The following is a 21,767-nucleotide window of genomic DNA, read 5'->3' on the forward strand; positions in this document are numbered from 1 at the left end:
CAGCTCCATCAGCTGTGGACAGGAGCCTTCACAGACCTGCCAGGTTCTCGTCTCTGATCTCACCTAGGTGAGAGCCAGGCTCCAGGCCTATCTGGGCTCACACGGATGTCAACTGCTCTGTATTAGCTATTTATCTGAGGCACATTTAAATATCTGGAAATGTTATTCAGCAGTTTTAAATAGCTGTAATTTTTCAGGCTGATAACATCTATCATACACACAAGATATAACACCTATTTATCCCAAAATCTAACTTTTTTTTTCAGTTACACCACTGAAATCTCCAGAGTTAGCTCTATGCATGTAAAAAGGCTAAACAGTCATTTTGCAAACATACCTGATCTCCCTACACCCTTTGCAAACACAGAAGTTATTTCCCAGGGGCTGTCATAGTCACTAATCGGTTAAATTTCAAGCTACTTCTTTCAGCAAAGGTCAGTAATAGTCAAAACGTTCACACGCAACAGAATAATTTTCCCTAAGCTTTAGAGTCTGCTTTTGGAAAGGGCAATGATTTTTCCCCTATATATGAGACACTTCTGAAAATTTGGGGTCAAACAGATTTCTTACTATGATCAAGGCTGAAACTGGCAATTCTGACAGCTTTACTGAGCAGAATGCAGCTTGCTACTAGCAAGGGGTTTTATGAGTAAAATTAGAATCTCACCAAACGTGCCTCTATGCAGCCCATAAAGGAAAGAGACCAAAATACTTCATTGATATTAAACACACATAAAACCTTATGCTGCTTGTTGCATGCCCTGAAGACTATACAGAAGATAAGAATCAACAGCTGGAAGGTATCCTGCCTTCCTGCAAGGCTCTCCATCCTACATTAGCATGGTCAGGAAAGGGACTAAGGTGTTATTGTAATAAGGTATTGTTGGAAGGTAATTCTGCTATTTACAGTAGTCATTTACGCTCTCTGTCTCCCCCCTCCTTGGAGAACGAAGAATACAGATGCAGCAGAAATGCTGGCTGAACCACAGCCCCTCCAGAAGCTGTGAGGTCATTTAAGAATGAAGAACAAAGTTTTAAATTTTCAGAGGAAAACATGAGTGGGCTGGCCAGGAACTGGCACACAGGCTTCTCGGGTTGGATACTCAGTTACCCTGAGATCTGCCCTTGAAGCCCAGGGTTGCAGACTAGTCCGTGTCTTTGCACAGCAAAACCATCCTAAAGCTTTACCATTGAAGCTATTTCACTGTTGATGCTTTGGAGACATTTCCCCCTTTCCTATACACTTTCTCAAGATGGAAGATCAAAAAGTATAGCCAGCTACCCAGTAAGTTTGCAACCGATGTATGTGCAAGTTCTTTCAGAGTTATTCAGACAGATCATATTGCCACAACCTTACTGACTACTGAACCTGAAGACCATATTTTTTTTAGCCATCTGTACAGATCTGGTTAAAAATGAATTGCCTTTTTATTGTCTTTTATTTCAGACACTTAGTCTGACAGACCAGTGAAGCTTCCTATTTTGTCTTTCAATGTCATCATTGTTGCTCATTGGGGATCAAAATGAATGTTCCGGATGGGCCATGGGCAGACACCACAGTCTAAGCCAACCAGGAACCTCAGAACAAATGCCTCTGGGAAGGGAATGAATGAAACTACCACTCAGAGAACCGACTGATACTCTCCAAAAGACCAAAAAAAAAATATAATCTCATACACAGGAAACTAAAAAGACAGGCTCATGGTATTCTAAGGCAAAACCCATCGATGGAGGGGAAGTCCATCTTTTAGCACAAACATCATAACCAAGAAATCCAAGTCAGAAGAGCTATCCTCTCCTCCCAATCTCTTTAAATAACAAAATCTTATGCAAGTCAAATTCTGCAGGAGAGTACACCTGTGTTATCATAAACTTGTAAGTGCAGAGAATTTACTGCTTTGCTTTTGGAAACCCCACCATTCATCATCTAAAGAGCACATGGGATGCTTGTTTCCCTTCCCTCTAGTCTTATGTGGGATTTGGTTGAGGTATGTACAAAATTTTCCAGGCTTTTTGCACCAAAAGTCTTTGACCAAGTTCCAGCTGACTCCCTTCATTTAAAATGCTTCCCTTCCTATATCTGTTCAGAGTTTGCTGAGGTTTTTCCCTGCCTGTTCCCAGAGTTTCTAGAGAGTGCCTGGTCATCACAGCTTGTCATCTGGCAAAGATTGGTATGGAGTTATCTGCCAGAAGAGGTATTGACCATCCTCAGAATTGCAGGGATTGTAATTTTTAAAAAAGGATTGTTTTCAAAAATCACGAAATTTTCAATGGAACTCCCCCCCCCCCGCCCCCAGATGACTGCAATAGAAATATAATGTTCTGACACATGCTCAAATAAAATCATCTGCCTTATAACTCCTTCTGAGCCTTTGCAAAATGACACATTTTATGGGAAGCACATGAAAGAATATTTTGGCATTTATTCTTGACATGAATTCAGTTGTTGCATGAAAAGGGCTGAGAGTTAACACCTTTGCTGAGTTGTCAAAAAAATGCCCAACAACCCCCACTGCAAAAATTCAACCAAGGAACCATTGTCTATCGTTCAAAATGCAGCGCTGGCAGACACATGCCCCTGCCACTCATTGTTAGTAGGTTGCATTTTTTCCAAAAGTGATGCACAGTGCCTCTTTTCTTTAGCATCTGTCACAGAAGTTTAACATGGTTACGAGGATGCTGGAAAATCTTCCACCCCTTCTAGTCTCTGTCTCCATATCACTCTTTAAAAATCCAACTGAACCCAACTTTGTAACCAAAGAGCAAGACAATAACGATAAACCTAAACCAACCCCAAAACATCAAAAAATGAAGAAACAGAACATCACCACCACATCCATAGTCCTGATTCCAAAAGCGAAAAGTGTCAAAAAGGATTTAATTACCACCACTGATATGAGAGGCAACCTGCTCAAACACTATTTCAGCTGTACGCAGCTATGAAAGAGAAAAAAAGAGGGAATGATATACTAAATGACGTTAAATAATACACGTTAACACTGTAACCAGCTTCACACAGAGACCTAGAGTCTGACAAGAGGGCCAATTTAAGCAAGGCAAAATGTAGGGGGGGTGGGGGGGAAATCAAAAGATCTGCCGCATACTTTTTCCAGTTTATTTTTCCTCTTTTCCCTCTCTGCACTAACAATTTTTAAGAGGCCAGAGATATACAAAGTGAAATGTCACCATTCTTACAAGCTTAAATAAACTATTTATTAGTGGTAGACTAAGTACTCTGGAGAAATTTATTTGCCCTGGCAATAATATTTATAAATGACCTATGAAATATTATGACATTGTACCAGTAGCATTGCCGTTTGCCTGTGAGGATTTAGTTCCAATCAGCAAGTGCACTTAGAGGGAGGAAATATTTCTGTGCAGGGCCAGCGAAGTGTGCAGGCAACACTTGGGAGAAGATGAAAAGGCCGTAAGTACAATCTTTTCTTTGACACTGGCGATATATAAATACAGAAGTAATAAATAAATAAGTCGTTCAGCTCAAAAAGAATGCAGCCATTTTACGGTCCCCATCAACTGAGTCTCTGCTGCTTGTGATGGAGAGATCTAAATGCAGTGCGGCTAAAACAGGGAGCAGAGCTCCTCAGCCACAGGATGGTGAAGGCTGCGAGACTACCAGAGGGGGAACACAGGTACCTATTGAACATATGGACACATGGGCTGCTTTTTACAGTTCTTTATTGACCAATGTACCGAGGCAGGAACAACAACAGAAACCCAGCAATTAGGTATTTCAAACAGAACTGCTATTTTAAGAACAACAAACTTCATTAATGGTTTGGGGATGGAGTGTGGGGAGGGTTTAGAAATAAAACACATCTGTGCAGACAAAGGCATAAAATTCAGATTATTTAAATGCTTGCACATTTCCCCCAAATGACATAGAAGCCAAAATCTATTTTGCTGTAAACTAAGTAAGTGAGTCAATACATGCACAACAAAATACATTTTTTTCTTCCCCCGCCCTGTATCAGGTATACCACAGGGACAAATCACCAGAATATGCATACACCAGGAAACAGCACAAACACAAATATCACAGAAACCATAACTTGTAAGATCAACAGATCAACAGATGTCATGTAGAACCTATATTTCCAAACATCAACTCACTGAAATGACACATATGCTTCAGAGGTCACTCAAATTATATTTTGTTTGATTTATATATAATTTATTAGTTCACTTCCTACACTGCACTATTCTGCATTAGGGTATTTGCCCATAAAATCTGCATTACTTTATATAAATGCTGTTCCACAGTACTAGCCTAGCAATTATGGTGAACACTTATGTGTTCTTTTCAAGTTTTCCCTGTAGGTATCTCATGCACATAAGCCATGCAGGTTGAGATTTTTAGTTTTCAGACGTATAGTAACTTCCAAAGATACATTCAGTAAAATTCTACTTAGCATTCTTTATGAGAGCAAGGTGGTTGAATAAGGAGAAAAGGAGCAAAAGAAAATAATTTGAACGGCATTGTATGAAGTGTGAAAACTTTCCTTTTAAAATACCAAACTGGTACATCTACAGTCAATAATATCTACCTAAAAGACTGTACCTGAAGAAAGCTGGAAGAGAAAGAAAGTACCTGTAAAGCAGATGCTGAATTTTATTCTTTCCCTCTCATACAACGTTTGCTTTATCCCAACTCCATTGTGACAATGCTGCAGAGGCATAAGATTGACAGAATGACACAAAAAGCCCACAGACCCCAGCCCCTTTGGTACTCCTGTCGTAAGGTTACACTGATGCACTAGACTTAAAACAACATGTTTTTAAGTTTTCTTTATGCTTAATTTTTTATGTTTGTTGGGGTTTTTTTATTATTTTTTACTGACCCCACACAAAATTTTAACATACAAAACGTAGAAAGCTCTTCTGAGATGTGGTTAGGAGCAGGTCCCAACAACGTGCAAGTCACGGGGTGTGTCATGATTTTCATCTTGACAAGTATGTCGAGCTTTAGCTCTTCTAGGGAGTGGCCCTGGGCATGGACCTCTACAAACTTGGCCCAGGTTTCCTGTTTATAACCGAATAAGGTGTCTTCTGTCTAGTTTGCAAAACAAGCATAGAACTACTCACTGCTGATCTTTAACGTGTGCTTCTCAGACACACTTCTCGCAATGCACAGCTATCTGCCCTTCTGTGGTTGTCAGTCCCATGTGAGTGTAAGGAGGTGGGTACGGAAGAATTTTTTTTCTCCCCAGAGATAATGGCGAGTGAAAATGCAGAAAGCAAAGCAAAGTATGAGACCATAGTGGCTAAGGCAGCAAAACAGACACTGAGAATCGTGGGACAGCCTACAAAATTTTGTTGGGATTCTTCTTGTTTGACTCCTTTGTTTTAAGCACTTGCGCTAAATTTCTGTGAGTATTCAGGATTTTCTCTGTGTAAGGTCTAGATACTGTCACACAACCACAAATCAGACTGTGGTGTAACCCTCTGAACTGGGTTTGGAGGAAAGCCCCAGCTGCAGGGGAGATGTGCGATGAACCAGTGACCATTCCACGCCATGTACCTGCGGCCCCAGGGTGGAAGGCTTTGCAGCAAAGCTGTCATCGGCCCACATCCAGCGCTCACGGAAGCTGGGAGACACCAGCTGCGTGGTTTTGACCATCAGCATCATCCATATTTCAGAGCTGCTGCTGGTGAGTTCTGGCTGCCTGTGGGTGCCTCCTGGCAGGTGGGACCTGCATGCCAAGCTATCTGTGGGGGATGAAATGGGGAGCACATATGGCATGGGGAAACAGTACTGCCCAGTATGGCCCCACACAGCAGCATGCCCACACCTGCAGTGCAGGACCATGGCCTTTCTCCCACCGCTTGATGTCAAATGTAGATGTCAGTGGCCAGGAATTTAGAGATCAAACTGGCAGGGCACTGGCTCCGGTACCTGCAGCTTGGCAGAAGTCTCAACACAGTCCCAGAAATGAAGGCTCAGGCCAGGCTAGGGAGAACGTGAGGTGATGTTTCAAGAGTCCAGTTTAACATCTGTAAGACTTGAGAGATCTATCCTTAGTCCACACCAAGGGACAGTCAACAAAGGAGCAAAGATCTGTTTTCTCTGGAAAACAACAGGCTTTTTTTGGCTAAATAAATTTCAACAGATCAATAGAAAACCCCTCCCAAAAGGAAGATCCCAGTCTTCAAGAGATTGTGTCCCTCAGTTTCCTTCCTTTCTTCTTACTTTCCTCCCCACATGAGTCTCAACTTGCTGCCTAGCATCCTTCATATCTTTGTGCTGGGGCTGTGGGCATCTAGGAGGTGTAGGTACACCGTTACAATGAAGAAATGAAAGAGAACCATAAATGTAGGCTGATATATTAAAAGGTGCAATACAAGATATATTTTGTTCATTGCTGAATCCAACTTGGTCAACTCTGCTTGCTTATTCTAGTTAAATGCACATGTCAACATATAAAAAGTTATTTCAGACTGCAGAATTTCATTACTTGAGCCAAGCCAAATGAACACAGGAATAGCAACAGTACACACGCCAAGGAAAATGAACTTTTTTTTTCCTCCTACTGTGACATTTTTGGAGGCAGCCAATTATACATTAAAAAAATCATGAATGAGCAGTGTAATTTTGGAGCCATAACTTAAAGTGAAGTATTCCTTTAAATATGAAATTAATATAATCATGACATTTTAACAGTTTTTCATGGTTCTGCATTCTTCTACAAGGACTCATTCTAAGTAAACCTATATGCTATATAAAAAGACCACAATAATCTTTTCCCACTAGTAAAATTGCTACTCTTATGAGTGTTACATATATAGGAGTTTTTACATACATAAACAGAATGTGGTCACTTGTGGGATCTATAGATTACATTGGGGTCATATTAAGGGAGTAATGCGTGCGCCAAATTTGCTGGTGTGTTTTACAGTGTCTAGATTTTTCTGTCCTGTGCTATTTTGTATATTTCCTGCCCTAACATAAATGACCTCATTAACAAGAAATTCTAAGAAGTATACATAGGTTTGGGTTTGTTTTTTTTTTTTTTTTCCTAAATCTGAACTTCGCTGGCTACAGCTTACTTCTATTTTGTGACCTCCCTCTGTGTGTATAGCCTTGGAGGAGAAGGGAGGGGGAAGAAACAAAATTCTGCTCACACAAGGGAGTTTTCTGCTGAATGACATAACCGGTACTCCCATCAGCCCAAGCTGTGGTCAGCCTGCCCAACCATTTAGCAAAATTAAGTAAATGCAGCAAAGATATTTTGGGGATTGAAAATTACCTTCCAAATACAAGCAGTTCATTTGTGCCTTCCAAGCCAAAGAAGGAAATCACACAGCAGCGTGTGGAGTACTCTATTCCCTACGTATTAAAGTTGTGTTAGCTTTATAGCAGTTCCTGTCACCATTCAGTATCTTACCCCGCAAACAGGTATGTTTTACCCCAGGCTCAGAAGTCTATTTTTGCAATCTCAACTCAGGGTAAAACTTCACCGGGACTCTAGGATTTGATCCACTTGCAGTGATCCTTACGGTAATAATTACCCTGTAGCTGGGTTTGGAAGTAAATGTTCATCTCAACATTGGAAACATTGTTTTGTTTTGTTTGTGTGGTTTTTTTCCTCTGGATAGCAAGTTCAGAATGTACTACAGAAAGGGAGCTGAGAGTACCTAGCAAAAGCTCCAGTCAGAAATAATTACAACATTCAGTATTCATAGAGCACTGAAAATGCTTTTTAGAGTCTAAAAAATGGAGGCTGAAATACATAAATTGTAAAAACCAGGAAAAAAGAAGATATAGATGCAAAAATACAAAATAAAAATCGGAGCTATATATATGTATACACATCCATACAACTGCACACCCAGTTAACATTAACAATACAACAATACAGTGTTGACTAAGGTAGAGTGATGCATGGCTGCAGGACCAGCCTCAGATGAAATCTGTCCTGAAGCATGATTTGGAGGTCAGGCTCCAAAATTCTCTCAGAAAATCTAATTTGTCAATTTGTTTGTGGTTTCTACATCCAGAAAGAGTGACTCCATATTTCACGTCCATCCTTCCCTCTGTTGAACTACCGTTTCCCCAACCTCATCTTCCTGCCTGGACCTCATCTTCCAGCCATCTCCCCAGCCTCAAAGCTGCCTTTCTCCCACCCTGCACACACACTGTTATCCCAGGGCGGTTGCCCACTGATTTAATGCTGAGGGTGAACGGACAGGTCAGAGCCAAGGGGGACCCAGAAATGCATGTCCTCAGGGCATTACGGTGGTCTTGTCTACCGAGCCATGCAGTGCTGAAGAAGGATACACCATTTATATGAGAATCATACTTGTAAATTCGGCTTTATGGTGAGCATACTCTTTAGATATAGCTCTTCTGCCCTTCAAAAAATGGTTTCTAACTGGTTTTCCCAGACTAATTTCAGGTATGTGTGCCAGCGCTGCACTTCACTTTCTAGGTACTCATCAAGAACTATCCTCCTTCTATGGTACTACAGATTTTTGAGAAAAGAAAGCAGCTATTTCTTCTGTTTGACTCCAAATACTGAGGCAAACTGAACACTGCACAAAGATGTTAATGCTCTTTGCATGGCACCCACTCAATCTTGTTATAGGTTGCAGGTTTAGCCTTTCACAGGCAAGACTTGCTGCTTGTGGCTTTAGAAACTCTCCAGATACACACGGCGACAAGTTGTGCAAAGCACGTAAATGCTGCAGCCACTAAGCACCTTGAAAGTCAGTAACAAACCCAACATTAATAGGGAGCTCACGGCAAGGCAGAGTAGGAAATTTTAAAGACGGCTGATGTGTTTTGAATTGCTGTGAAAGAACACGGGCTTCTGCTGCCTCCTAGGGTATGTCCTCGCGGCAGATACCTGAACTCATGTTAAACTTCCTAACGGCAGTGAGCTGGCAACGTGTTTGTGGTGGCGGAGAGGCCAGGGTGCTCTAGTTTTGAGCATTTACTTGGCTTTTCAGCTGGCTTCTCTGCCTCCCTTGGACAGTGTGTAGCAATATAAATCAGTGTCTGCTACAGCTATTTACTATCAGTACAACTAGTCTGTCTAGTAAAGCCTAACATTTTAAATACATGCTATGCATTTTATGTCCACCCCGGTTCTGTTTTAAGCTTTGAGGCTCCAGCATTCCTGCTTTTCACGTGTATCTTCACAGTCAGGGCTAGAAACAAGCAGTTTTAAGAACGCTCACACATGTCTCCAGGTACTGAAGCCTTAAGAAACACAGAGTAGTAAGAGACTTGTGATATTTTCGCAGACCTGACAGCCTGCAGTCTCTGCTCCTGAAGAGGCAGGGAAGCTGTGTGAGCCAGATCCTGAATCCAGTTGGAGATCTAATCAGACATTTAGCCTGACCTGGCAGCACCAGCATGGCCCTGTACTAGCCCACATTTTAAATGACACTGTTTTGGCCACTTTCCATACCTGTTAAATTTGCTTTATGTGCCATTGCTGTATGCTTCACCTCTCGAAAAAACCAGCATTTTTTATGTCGGTTATAGCCTCCAATTTTTGTTAGCATGTTTCGGAAAAGAAAACATGACAGCATTTTCAGTACTTCTAGTTGCCATGTTTTGAAAACACTGAGGCCTAAGACACTGCCATGTTCTACACCTGCACTTTAACTGTAGGCTGCAAGTCTCAGAAATAAACATTGAACTACTAATTTGGTATTTAATGCTGCCCTTTAAACAGGAGCAAGGCCTTTCAGCACATTTTTAGTGATTATTTCTTCATCTACATGTGTCATGATATTACTGGAAAATGTGCTAGACCCACAGTAGAGATGGTGGGGTGCTGCAGTGAGTAATCATGCTCTTGAGGTCCCCTCCAAGCTGAATTACTCTGTGATTCCAACATATTGCATGGCACCACAACTACAGAATTGAGAATGTTGGCTATGGCCTGATGTGACAGCAGATAGTTTACTTCACGAGCAAAGACAGGCATTTTAAGTTCAAAGAAAGATTAAAGGAGAGATGTCTAGGATCGCTCAGCCCACAGAAGGGCATTGGGCTCTTAAGAAAGCAGTATTTGAGGCTGTGAGGAATACCTCTAGATGCTGCATGACATACTTCTAGATAAGGTATTTATACATCTCCCTGTATGATAGTATCTCCATACCTTATAGTAACTGAAATAGCAAGGTATTGCTTTATAGAGGGGAGACTATGTCTTGTATGCATTTGGGCTGAGGTTCTCTGGCAGAGCACCCTGCGTTTCTGAAGCCAGAGCTCGGTGCATGAGCCAACAGACCCCGCTTCCTTCATTTCAGTCTGTTCAGAGGCATAACCATTCCACACAAAGGCATTTTAACCTGCAGAAAAAGACTTGCTGGTAATGAAAAAAGCGCAGTTCTTCAATTACAAGACCATGAATAAATCCCTGGATAAACTGCTTAGTAATGTAGTAGTATTAAATTGTATTCTGGCATTGTATAAAAAATGCACTTGAGGATCAAGCTTGTAATAAACTAGGTGCTGTACCTACATGATCAGAAAAGATCTGAGGTACTATACATCACCTCCCCTCCTCAGACTCAGAACCCAGTCCCTCTCTGATCTCAAAGGACTGCAGTATGTAACAGACACATAGACTAACACGTGTTTTACTAAAACACCCCAAAACACAGCACTGAAATCAACCCCGAACTTCTAAACAAGAAAAATATGAATAAAATTTGTAACATTATTTACTGGTAGGAAAAGTAATTATGTTGTAGAAGTGAGTAGGTATTACTGATCTGCTCACTATTTTCCCGCTGCATAAAATTTAAAGCCATGTGCTGCAAGTAACAAGCTGGTGGTAAATGTAGGGAGAAAAATGTTTCTCAGTTTCCTTACATTTTGTATCCCTGTCCCTTACCTCATAAGCCTTTATATGAAGTCTTTTATATGAATTTACTGTTTAGTGAAAATTTTCCTCCCTACATAGAGCCAACATGTCAGGGCAGGCCACCACAGTACTCCAGTGTATCTTGGTGGAGTTTTTTGGTGGTTGTTTTGTTGGGCTTTTTTTGTTTTGCAGAGTTGTGTCATCCTGTAACTTGCCTTGTAAGGAAATATTCTTCATAACGCTTACTATATAACATATACTGAAAACACCCAGAGACTAGTTATAGCAATTTAGATTCAATCTATTCTTCTAGTCCTTCCCTTAGCATCCAATACCAGCCATCAGCAGCAACAGAATAGCTCCAGGACTAAACAGATGTTTGCTCTGGCTCACCATCACAGTTCTTGCATGAAACGTAAATCCAACTGCTAGTCCAGGAATCATCTGAATCATATAAATCTGGGTTTTTCCACTGTACTTCCCCTGATCAAGAGGAATTAGAGGTCAATATTATACTATATTCAAATAACATTAAAACTGCCCTTTAAATTACTGATCTGAAAAATGTGGTAGGTGAAATAACCACAGTAGTTCCGAGGTAAGGAGTACTAGATGAAAATTACACTTTTTTCCATAGGAAAATGTCTTTGTGTTCTTTGCGAATTCTTCATGATGTTGGAATGTCTTTCACTCAAAACCAGAATAAAATAATAACAATTTTAAACAAATGAATTAGAAATAAATTGGTTGAACTGAAATGCTCAGAAAAATCAGAGTATTTCACCCCAATTCTGATTTTTAGAAAGTCGCTCTGAAGTAGAAAATTAGAAACACTTTCCTTCAGTATATGATTCAAAATACAGATCCATAGAATGTGACACCTTTTCAAAAAAAGTGTCACTGGACAGTGACACTGGAAAAAAAAAAAAAAGTCATTTTCAGATGGAGAAACATTCCAAAGGAAAATTCTCAATTTGTCTGTAGGGAGGGCAGCACTTGCAGCATACAGCCATAACCTACTAAGAACAGCTACAAAAACTATTTTTGAGAATAGTTTTCTAAATTAAATTGTTTAAGATGGGCAACAATAGAGGTCATAAAACTGTTCAAATGACATTTATTTTCATCAGAAAATAACAATTGTTGAAAAGCTGTTCATAAGAAGAAATAGGTTTAATGAATTTATATTTCTTTTTAATTTGAACAAGATAGAAGACTTGTTGAAATACACCATTTTCACACTTCTCAGTAAAGACATGTTTTTTTATGGACTAGGATGACTGACCATTTAGAAATTTATGTTAATTTAGAATAAACTGTTAAAAATTATAACAGGTAGAAGCAAAATACTTATAAATGATCTGTTTTCTGTTATTCTTCGGAAGTTCACATCAAAGCTCTTTGTGGGAAGATTTTACTTTTTATGAGAATAAGCAAATTTTCAAGATCCCCCAAATACTTTTAATGTAAAAAATGTATTTTTTCAGCCAGCAATAGTAAATAAACTGCATTATTGCTTCATAAGCAACAGAACTATAACAGAGCTTTGTCCCCTATGCATTTATGGCTGGGCTTTCTGGCACCTGAGAAGAGCCACACTCACACTGCAGTGTTTTCTTCTGGGAGCAGGGGAATTAACAAAGCGTCTGTCCTCTACCCAGGCACTCATTTTCTCCAAAACTTACAGGAAATCAACATCTCTAATCTTATGACCCCCTTCTCAATTTCAGTTAAAACCAGTTGTGATGTGGAGAACAGGAAGAGGCAGACAGGCTCCCTCAACCACAGCCTTTGTGGTCAATGCTGCTGTTTCCAGGACCTTTTCCCTGCAGGTTAAACAGCCTGGGCACATCGATATGGATTAAATTTCCAATGTCGTAACAGCCTGTTAAGGATTCCCTTCCCTAAAGGCTCTGTTATTTACCAGCAGCCCTAAATCACTTTGCTCTTTCTATCTTCCCTGGTATTCACGATTAATGTGTGCTCTCCTCAAGGAGCATTTGTGTAGAGCAATACATCTGCAAGTGGCTCTCTTCGTTTCTTATTGAACATAAGGTAGCTGCATAATGATTTCAGGCTGCTATGCAACATATGGCCGGGAACCCCCGCCTCCCCCGCCCCAGCATGCTCCAAGGTGTCATGGGCAGCATTTGCTAGGTAGTTTTGGTTCCACCAGAATAGCTGCAGCCAAGAGAGCAGAAAAGCAACTGGATTGCACCAATTGCCTAATCAGAGCAATCCTTGAGACTGCTATAATGAGATCAGCCTATTCAAGCTGGATCCTGATCAACAGTCAGTGCAATCACTGGGGAGCAGACACTGCCATCTGCACGCTCATTTATTGGGCTTTGGAATTATTTAACGTTTGATTTATGGCGGTGAATTGCATCCTGGCAAATGTTCACTATGCGAAACTCTTTGCTCCCTTACCCATTAAAAATCAGGGCCTGATCCATGTGAAAGTCTCCTGCTGAGTTCACTATGTTTTGGATCAGGCCTCTGGGTCTCAAGAATGGCAGATAATATTCCATTTCTGTCCAGTTTTGTTGCTCAAATTTAGAAGAAGCTCAAGTGTTTTCCATCAAGATTTTAATGTTTACTTTTGGGAGAATCTTCACAGTGGGTCAGGTTACTGTGATTTAGAAAGGATGACCCACACCGACATATAAATTTTCCAAAAAATCTTAGCCTGAGGCAGACATCTGCCTTGGAGAATTTCAGCCCAGATGGCTAAAGTTTGGCAAGGATGTAAGCAACTGAAAATAGAGTTCTATAATGGAAAGTGGTGTACAACCTCAATAATAGGAGGGTGCTACCAAGTACCACATAGGATAAGGCTCCATAACAAGAACCATAAGGGAAGAATTCAGCCAGGATTCTTTCAGATATGCTTCAGAATTTCTTCTTTTCTTTTGCTTGAAAGTCGTATCAGAGTTAGCTCTTATTTTTCCCTGGTCCTTCAGACATTACCATCACATCTAGGCAGCTCAAAATCAGCCTTTCCCTCTCAACAGTATTAAACAATGTTTATCTGAGAAGCATCAAACCATCCCAGACAGTCAAATGATGTCCGGGCTGCAATAGTTCCTCTTTCCATTGAGAAGTCAGCTAGCAAAGTAGAAAAGCTTTGTGGCTGAGATCTAAGCTGTTAAATCAGCATTACCTGGTGTTCAGATTAAAAACCCATCTTGATGTTTCAGTACAAGAACACATGGACAACTTCAGCTCTATGGTACCTTAAATCCCCAGCATACTACAAAGATTCACTTGGACATAATAGATTAAAAACATGATTTCATTTAGATTAATTCTGAACTTTTTGAGTCCTTATTTCTGCTTTCACCTCATCTCTGTCAATTCGTTCAAGTTGAGCAGGATGTGAAGACATGAGCTGGAATCTTGTTAAATCCATGTAAGAAATTTGCTGCAATTTACACCTCTGTAAACCCCGAGTAAGTCCACTGGCATAAATGGAAGTACAGTTTGGCTTGAAGCAATAGGCTTTTTTTTTTTTTTTTCATTAGGCAACAGCTTAAATATAAAAATATAATGACTTTAAGGGTATGGTGCAGAATCAATAGATTTGTGCTGGACTGTTTTGGAGTAAATGAGGTTAGGCTTTGACTGTGCTTACTGATATCCTATTCCAAATACACATTCATAGCATTTTTCCCTGAGAACCTCTTGTCCATCTCCTTGAACTGAACATGGCATGTTCCGAGAATGTGTACAACAAGCAATGCACCTTTTTCACAAGATATATACTAGTAATTGCAAGTCACATCAGCTATGTTAATTTTTGAATCACACACTTCTGTGTTGAGAAAAGATATTCCAAAAGTCAGCAATGTTCATGCATGTTTGCAAAACAGAGAAAGCCAGGATGAAATGTATTTTCTATTTACAAGAAGAAACAGCAATGCAACTTAGACAGCTACTTTTAAGAACTATCAGCCTGTTTTAGTAGCCAAGAAAATCCATATAATGCCCATTTGCAAAAAAACTTCTGAAAAGCTTTATATTATGGAATGACTCAATGTTTAAGGAGCTGGGTGCAAATGACCCACAAACACCTTAGTGCCAAAATATGTTATTGTTAATGAACACATTTGTTTGGTTTATTTCGGACATATTCTCGAAACCCCAAGTATGTAGCACACTCATTTTGCAACTGACTCATTGTGCACCAATTTTCCTTTTTTTTTTTTTTTTTTTTTTTTAATGCAGTTCAGTTATGCCCATCACCCCACCCACAAATTAGGGGTTTATAATGGAAATTCTGACAGGGCCTTCACTATGATGACGCTTGAAGGCACTGTCATGATAAATAATTTACTAGTTAATGACTCCTGATGCAATCACAGCAGGAGTCAGATTCACTAACATCCACCTCTCCGTTGTTATCTAGGAGGAACAGAGATGGTAGGGCAACACCACTCTTCCCTGAGCCCATCTTTTTTAGCTCCCAGATTTAAAATGAGTGTTTAAATTGGTAGAGAGTTTACCACCACAATCCAACCTCTACATTTGTTTATGTTGGATGACACTTTTGTTCTGGCTCGCATTACTCAGATGGATAAAGCTCAGAAGGGATCTGCTTTAATGCCCTGTTTTCTCTTAGTGTTTCTGCATTTTTTAAATGCTACCAAATGGTTGCTTTTGGCTCCCAGCATTATCACATGTTGTCTATAAGTATGGAAATAGTTATGGTAATATGGACGTAAATCATAACTGTAAATACCACATAAAGAAGACTGCCATATAATTATAAAAATACCTAATAGATTTCTTTTTCAAAGACAACACAGCTGTCCCTTCTAACCTTTCATTTGTAGATTCTTTTCTCTCCTGTTTTTATTTATAGGTTGCCGTGCAGTTTGACACACCATGATTTTTGTTTCTAATTTTGAAAAGAAAAGAAAAAGAAGGAATACTTGTTTCATCGTAAAGAAGCATTAGTTTACAGTTTTGAAAAGAAAGCAATGCCAGCTCTAGAACATCATCTTGGAACCGATCTCCCTTTAAATACATTTCAAAATAATCTGTCAATAGCTACACACCGCAATTTAAAACTAAACCCTGCCATCGAACTAAAGCAAGGGTCGGCCAAATGGCACACATCATGTGTTGGGAAAGAAGCCTCATTCTTTCTCTAAAAATCACAGTGTTTTTATGAAAAGAACCACACTAGGTTATTACACTGACCACAACAAAATGAAATTTTTATACCCTGTTCGGGGAGAAAAACAGGTTGAAAAGTGTTATGGGTAAACAGACTATGCAACATGCCATGTTAATGAAAGAAGTAAAGACTTTCACAGCATTAATGTTGCCAAAAAGGGTTTTACATATTGACTGGGAGCTGCCAACATGTATTTTATCCATTTCTAGTCTGCTTTGCAACATTTGAAAGCAAAATGATACAATTGTATTTCAACTCCGCTTTATGCTGGACTCGGATTGTGCTTCATCCTACATAAATTTGCTCTTACTTCTTCCTTGTTACCTCAAACTCACAGTCGGAGCCAGGATGGTCACCAGAGCCTGCAGGCAACGCTACTCATGCCACATGAATGCAAGGCTGTCATCTTTGAATCTTCGAAACATTTTTGCCTCAAAGCTTTTAAAGCTTTTATTTATCACTAAGCAACCACTTCAGAGATCCGTGCCTATGCCCTTCTACACAGCAAATATCACATTTTAACTCAAACAGTAGCAAACCTCTCAAGGAAATGAAGTTCATCTCAGCCATCAGAAATGTACACTTCTCTCTCTCAATTTCTAAAGAGTAATTATGGCTTTATGCAGAACAATACACAGCTCTGAATGGTGAATTGCATCCTGATTCCTTTTTGGAGAAACAACTAAAACAAATGAACTGGAAAATGCTGGTGGGAAAGATTAGTCTGGGCTAGAGGTGCTCTAATAGCTTATTGATACAGATTTTTAAGTAGACGAAATGTTCAAATCTGCACTGCATTTTTATCAGTCTACACCAACTGGCATTTGTCCAAAAATGTGTCTTTTTATCAGATGTGTCACTTGGTTGGGAGGCTGCCATGACTATACTGGGTGACTGAATGTTAAAATAATTTCTCCAGGGGAAAGAGGCTGATCCCAAAGGTTTTCTGGTTCCAAGGGGGAGATCATTTTTCAACCACCAGCTGGAGCCTGATGTCAGACATGCCCTTGCTTCATTTATTCTCCTCAGAGGTTGAAACCCAGCTTGTCCTTCCTGACTCTAATATTGTTTCACATTTAGGCACATAGCAGCTACTACAAAGTAAACTATTAATGCAGGAGAGCCCAAGAGACATGGGAAAACAGTTTAGGGGAAGCTGTTTGACAGCAGGATATGGTTGTTTCTATTGTCCCATTAAAACAGAGTTATCTGGGAAGCTTAACTTTGTTTTCATTATGTAAACATATGTATTTTAGCCTAACGTGTCAAAAAGATGCAAATACAAAAAAAACTTAACAAATCCACACCACCAAAACCCTGAACAAACCTACACAATAAATGTTTGCTCTTTTTGTGCAGTTGTATCTACTTTCGTAGCAGGAATATGAGAATGAAGCCCTGTACACCTGTACACCCTGTACAAAAGCAGGTTAATTTGTACTGAAAGAACAAATGCCCTGGATTCCATCAGACTCTGGTGTTTTATTTTACATTTGTAATTTGGTCTAAGAACAAAAAGGAAGCTGGAATGATTGAATGTCTTCTATAGAGTCACCTTATGAAAATACTGTGACATATTTTTATTCCCTTCTATTTGTTTTCTCCAGAACAATAAGTAGAGAGATAGAAATCACCAGTTCCTATACAGTATGCAGTCAGTTACAGCACTAGTATTTCATTCTTCAAACAAAATAACAGCTAGGTCTTGCCCAAACTAATGGTATGAGCTCACAACAACTATGTTTAGACCATGATGAAATGAAGTTAAGATGGTCATGCCATTGTTTTGGTTCGGTTTGTTTTTTAACTTGCATGACTGCTGTTCTGAGAACATTGTTGTGAATCCCTGCTACAGACTGGTTACCACATGCTTGCAATAGACATTTAACATGAGAAGGCGAAACCATGTGGCTTCATCATCTCTAAGCATTTACATTGAGGCAATCTTGATGAAAATGGTAACCTTTTTGAATCAACCAGACTTCAGTTTTCTAGCAGGTTTAAGCTGTAAAAGCAGATTATCTGCAACAGAGACCACTCACTGCAGCATTTACTGCATACATTAGCATCTCCTATAACGTTCCTCTTATTTTACCAAGATACCTCTGCAGTGCTCTAATTAAGGCTTAGAAATAAAAAGTTATCAAATCCACAGCATATTATGCTAAAGCTGGATTAGAGTCAAATGCATTAATAACTTTCTGGCCTCTCTTTTTCATAAATTTGGAGCATTCAGGAGACCATGAACAACTGCTTCCAGAAGTATTTACAATACTAGCAGTAATCTGTTATCACAGATACTTTAATTGCTGTATTTTCAAATCTGTATATATGCATATTCAAGAAATATGAACAAAGTAGTGGTGTGAACTGACAGAATATAGAGAGGCTAGAGAGCAACATACTTCATTTTGAAGTGAATTAATGTAATCTGAATGAAAGCCATTTTCACTTTGAATGACTGTGTCTGCACAAGTGATCAATCCAATTTAAAATTTAAACTCAGATAATTTGTCTTCTTCTGTGAAGCCGATTCTCTAACACTGTCCAAGAAAGCTAAAAGTCAAAGAAAATCTGTCCTTTGACATCACAGCATCCACTATTTCCAATATTGTCCTAGCAAAGATTGTTAGATATTAGGCAAGAGAGGGAGGAATTGTATTTGTTTGATTTCAATTTCTGCTTTTTGGCAAAATGTACAGTTTTTCTTTAGAATAATGAGAAATTTCCTTCCTCTTTCCTTCTCACGTCACTTCCCCAGACAAAAGTGAAAAGAAAATTTGCATGACAAATATGAGGAAGACAAGGATACAAATAGGCAATGAATATGTTAAATTCAAATGGACTTTTGTCTCAGCTGTTACATCATACCACATACCCAAGTTGCTGCGCTGCTACTGTCCACAAAAAGAACACTGTTCTAGGGACACCAGTTTTTAGAGGTAGGTAAGGGAATTGACCAAAAACCTGTTAGAGAAATAGATTCCTAGTTTTAAGCAAACTTGTATTTTTGTTATCACTTGAGTGGGAAAAGCTCTTGAGGATGTTTGGAATCGATCTAAACCAACAGAGCCTCACTGAACTTTGGCCTTTAGGCATACTTCTAAGTAACTCTAATTAATAACAAAGATGAACATATTCTTGGAGAGAATACAGTGGGGGAGGGGCAGAATTAATGCAAAGATGACTGTGCAGGGCTAAAAAATGCAGTAAACATTAAAGAACCTCAAGATTATTAGCTAAGATATCAACTGTTGCTATTTACCAAGACTCCTGATACTAGCCTTTCTGTTTAACTCACTAATTCTTGTACGACGAACACCTTGTCAGTTCACAGGACTTATCTTCAAGATGTGTGATTTGGCTTCAACATGAAAAGTAATCCCTTTTAAAATCAAGAAGCAGATCTGTATGGCAGGTAAATGGTTAATGCTGAACAACATGCACACGATACTTCAACTCCCTTACAATAACTATGATATTATTCTTTATTATGGTGCCCTGTAATTGTAAAGTAAATCATGCCAAGATACTATCTTGCATGTCTGTAGATCAGATATCATTACTGAGAAAAAAAAAAAAAAGCTTTCATGCTCTTACCTTATCCTCTAGCCGGATCAGTCTGGCTCCTACAGTATAGTATCCTTTGTCTACCCCTTTTTCTAAATAAAGAAGAATAAAAATGGGACATTCATTAGGTGGAAAATAAACTCAAATAATTGTATCTACAGTATTTAAAGCAAAAAGTTGGCAATAGTAGGTTAGTATAAATAATGTGAACATAACAAGAAAGAATTTCTTTATGGTGTACAGAAGTGAAAGAGGGTCGCTGGAGAGAAGGGAATTAGTTTGCCTAACTGACAAGATTAAGTTAGTCTAAAGGGCAACCTGGACCTTGGTAGAGGTAGTCTGTGAACATAAGGGACTATGGATAGTGTCTGAGGTAACTTGATTCCTTGTTTAATTATATCAGTTAACTGCATGTAGTTAGATGAAACAGGCATGGTCCCTAGCCATACTCCCCATTTTGAATATCATTGACATGATTGATGTATACTTTCTATACATAAAAAAAACATCATTACAGTTTTCAACTGAGGTTGCTGTACCCAAGGGTTCAAGGGCTGGAGTGGCAGAGATCTATCTCCTCTCCATAAATGAAGGACACTGGGAAAAGTCCTTGCATCTTTATCCTCCTTTTCCCTCCTAACCTTCATGAGACCTGGTTATTAAAGCCCAGTTACGCAACATGTTTCCGTTGCACATGGCAAATGGTGTGATTGGGAGCCAAGATTGAAAACTGTGTAAAGTGGGGTCTATTATTTGTGTTTACATGGCCAAATGCAAAGGAATGCTATAGTTTGGGGGTGTTATTTCACAGGGAATGAAGCACAAAACCCCATCTACTATGAACTGAGAGAAAATAATCACAAGAAAAAACTCTACACCCCGATACTAAAGTAGCTTAAAGCCTGTATCAATGGAAGTTGGACACATTTTTCTCTACTGAACTGTATTTCTGATACCAGGCTAGAGTAATTACTCCTTGTTTGTTCCATAAATTAGCCCACTTTTATGAATGGTTGAGCTTTGGGTTTTTTGCTCATTCTGCAAGGAACTCACATTCTTGCATTTCTCAGTGAATGGTACTTGCTTTACTATTACCATTCACAATGTATACATTTTCTAATGTGTTTTGTTTAGTGATATATTTACATCAAAGTTCATTGCAAGGTGACTGGTACTGTATGCTCCACAATCTTAGAGGAAGAACTTCAGAAAAAAGCAATGCTGGCAAGAGCACTCTTCTTCCTTGCTTTCTTCTCTACAGACCACCTAGAATATTAAAAAGGTCACAGACCCCTGGCAATTCTGCATAGGTATTAGAAAGGAGAAGTGTTTCATCAGAGAACCTGAACGAGTAAATACCATAAGGAGAGAAAATTCAAGGATTGTTCAAGGACACTGTGGAGACAGAAAAACAAATGACACGGCTTGGCTCATACATGTGTGCTGTTCATCATTCATTAGTTTACAACCACAGAAACCTCTTAAAATATAAGTGAGGGAGGCTCAAGTTTATCTGTGTGTTCATCTCTGCCTAAAATGAAATAATTGACTCCACAGTCTACTTTCTAGTTAGTAAATCTGTAGACACTTGTCTTTTGAAGTATATCCCAGAAAAAACGTGCCTTTGAGGATTTCTAAATTGTGATGTGATTTGAACAGCAGTAGGTAGGTAGTCTTTTTGTTTGGGTCTAAAACCAAAAAGCTCCCCAAACCTGAGGAAATATTCCAATAAACTTATTTATTTTTTTAAAAGAGTAATTTCCTCACCAGCTCTAATTACATCCTTCATATAATCACCAAGACATCCCAAAACAACCAAACCAAGTAAATAATGTTTCCTGTTTTAATTATCCTCAAATGTGGGATGGAACAGAAAACAAGAAAATAGGAAGCAGATAAGCAGTAAGAAGCTATTTTGTGGCATGTGGCAATCCTATCAGATGAAGTGAAAAGAATTATATGCATGCATGTAGGGGTGTCATGTCCACCCCTTTATAGGCATGCAGGCTGTATAAGTCACAAAAGGCTGTGGTCTTTCCCAGTTCTGATTAGCCTCCATTTAAATCATCATTCAGCTCTAATTTACAAGCATTTTTCTCTAATAAACGTCGTCTTTAAATGTAAATGGGTTGTGCATACAATGTGCAGAGCATTGTGGTAAGAAGGGTGGGCAG

The 21,767-nt window shown here is 39.2% G+C and overlaps 1 protein-coding gene across 1 annotated transcript in view; it reads right to left on the minus strand.

The window, feature by feature from the left end:
- Positions 1–21,767, minus strand: part of LOC119147957 (potassium voltage-gated channel subfamily KQT member 1-like) — a 510,752-nt gene that overhangs the window by 191,750 nt on the left and 297,235 nt on the right. Inside the window, exon 16 of the mRNA XM_037387400.1 lies at positions 19,624–19,685. Coding sequence (XP_037243297.1) covers positions 19,624–19,685 — 62 coding nt within the window. The remainder of the gene's footprint in view (positions 1–19,623; positions 19,686–21,767) is intronic.

This window comes from Falco rusticolus, chromosome 5, assembly GCF_015220075.1.
Source record: "Falco rusticolus isolate bFalRus1 chromosome 5, bFalRus1.pri, whole genome shotgun sequence".
NCBI classification, from domain to species: Eukaryota; Metazoa; Chordata; class Aves; order Falconiformes; family Falconidae; genus Falco; species Falco rusticolus.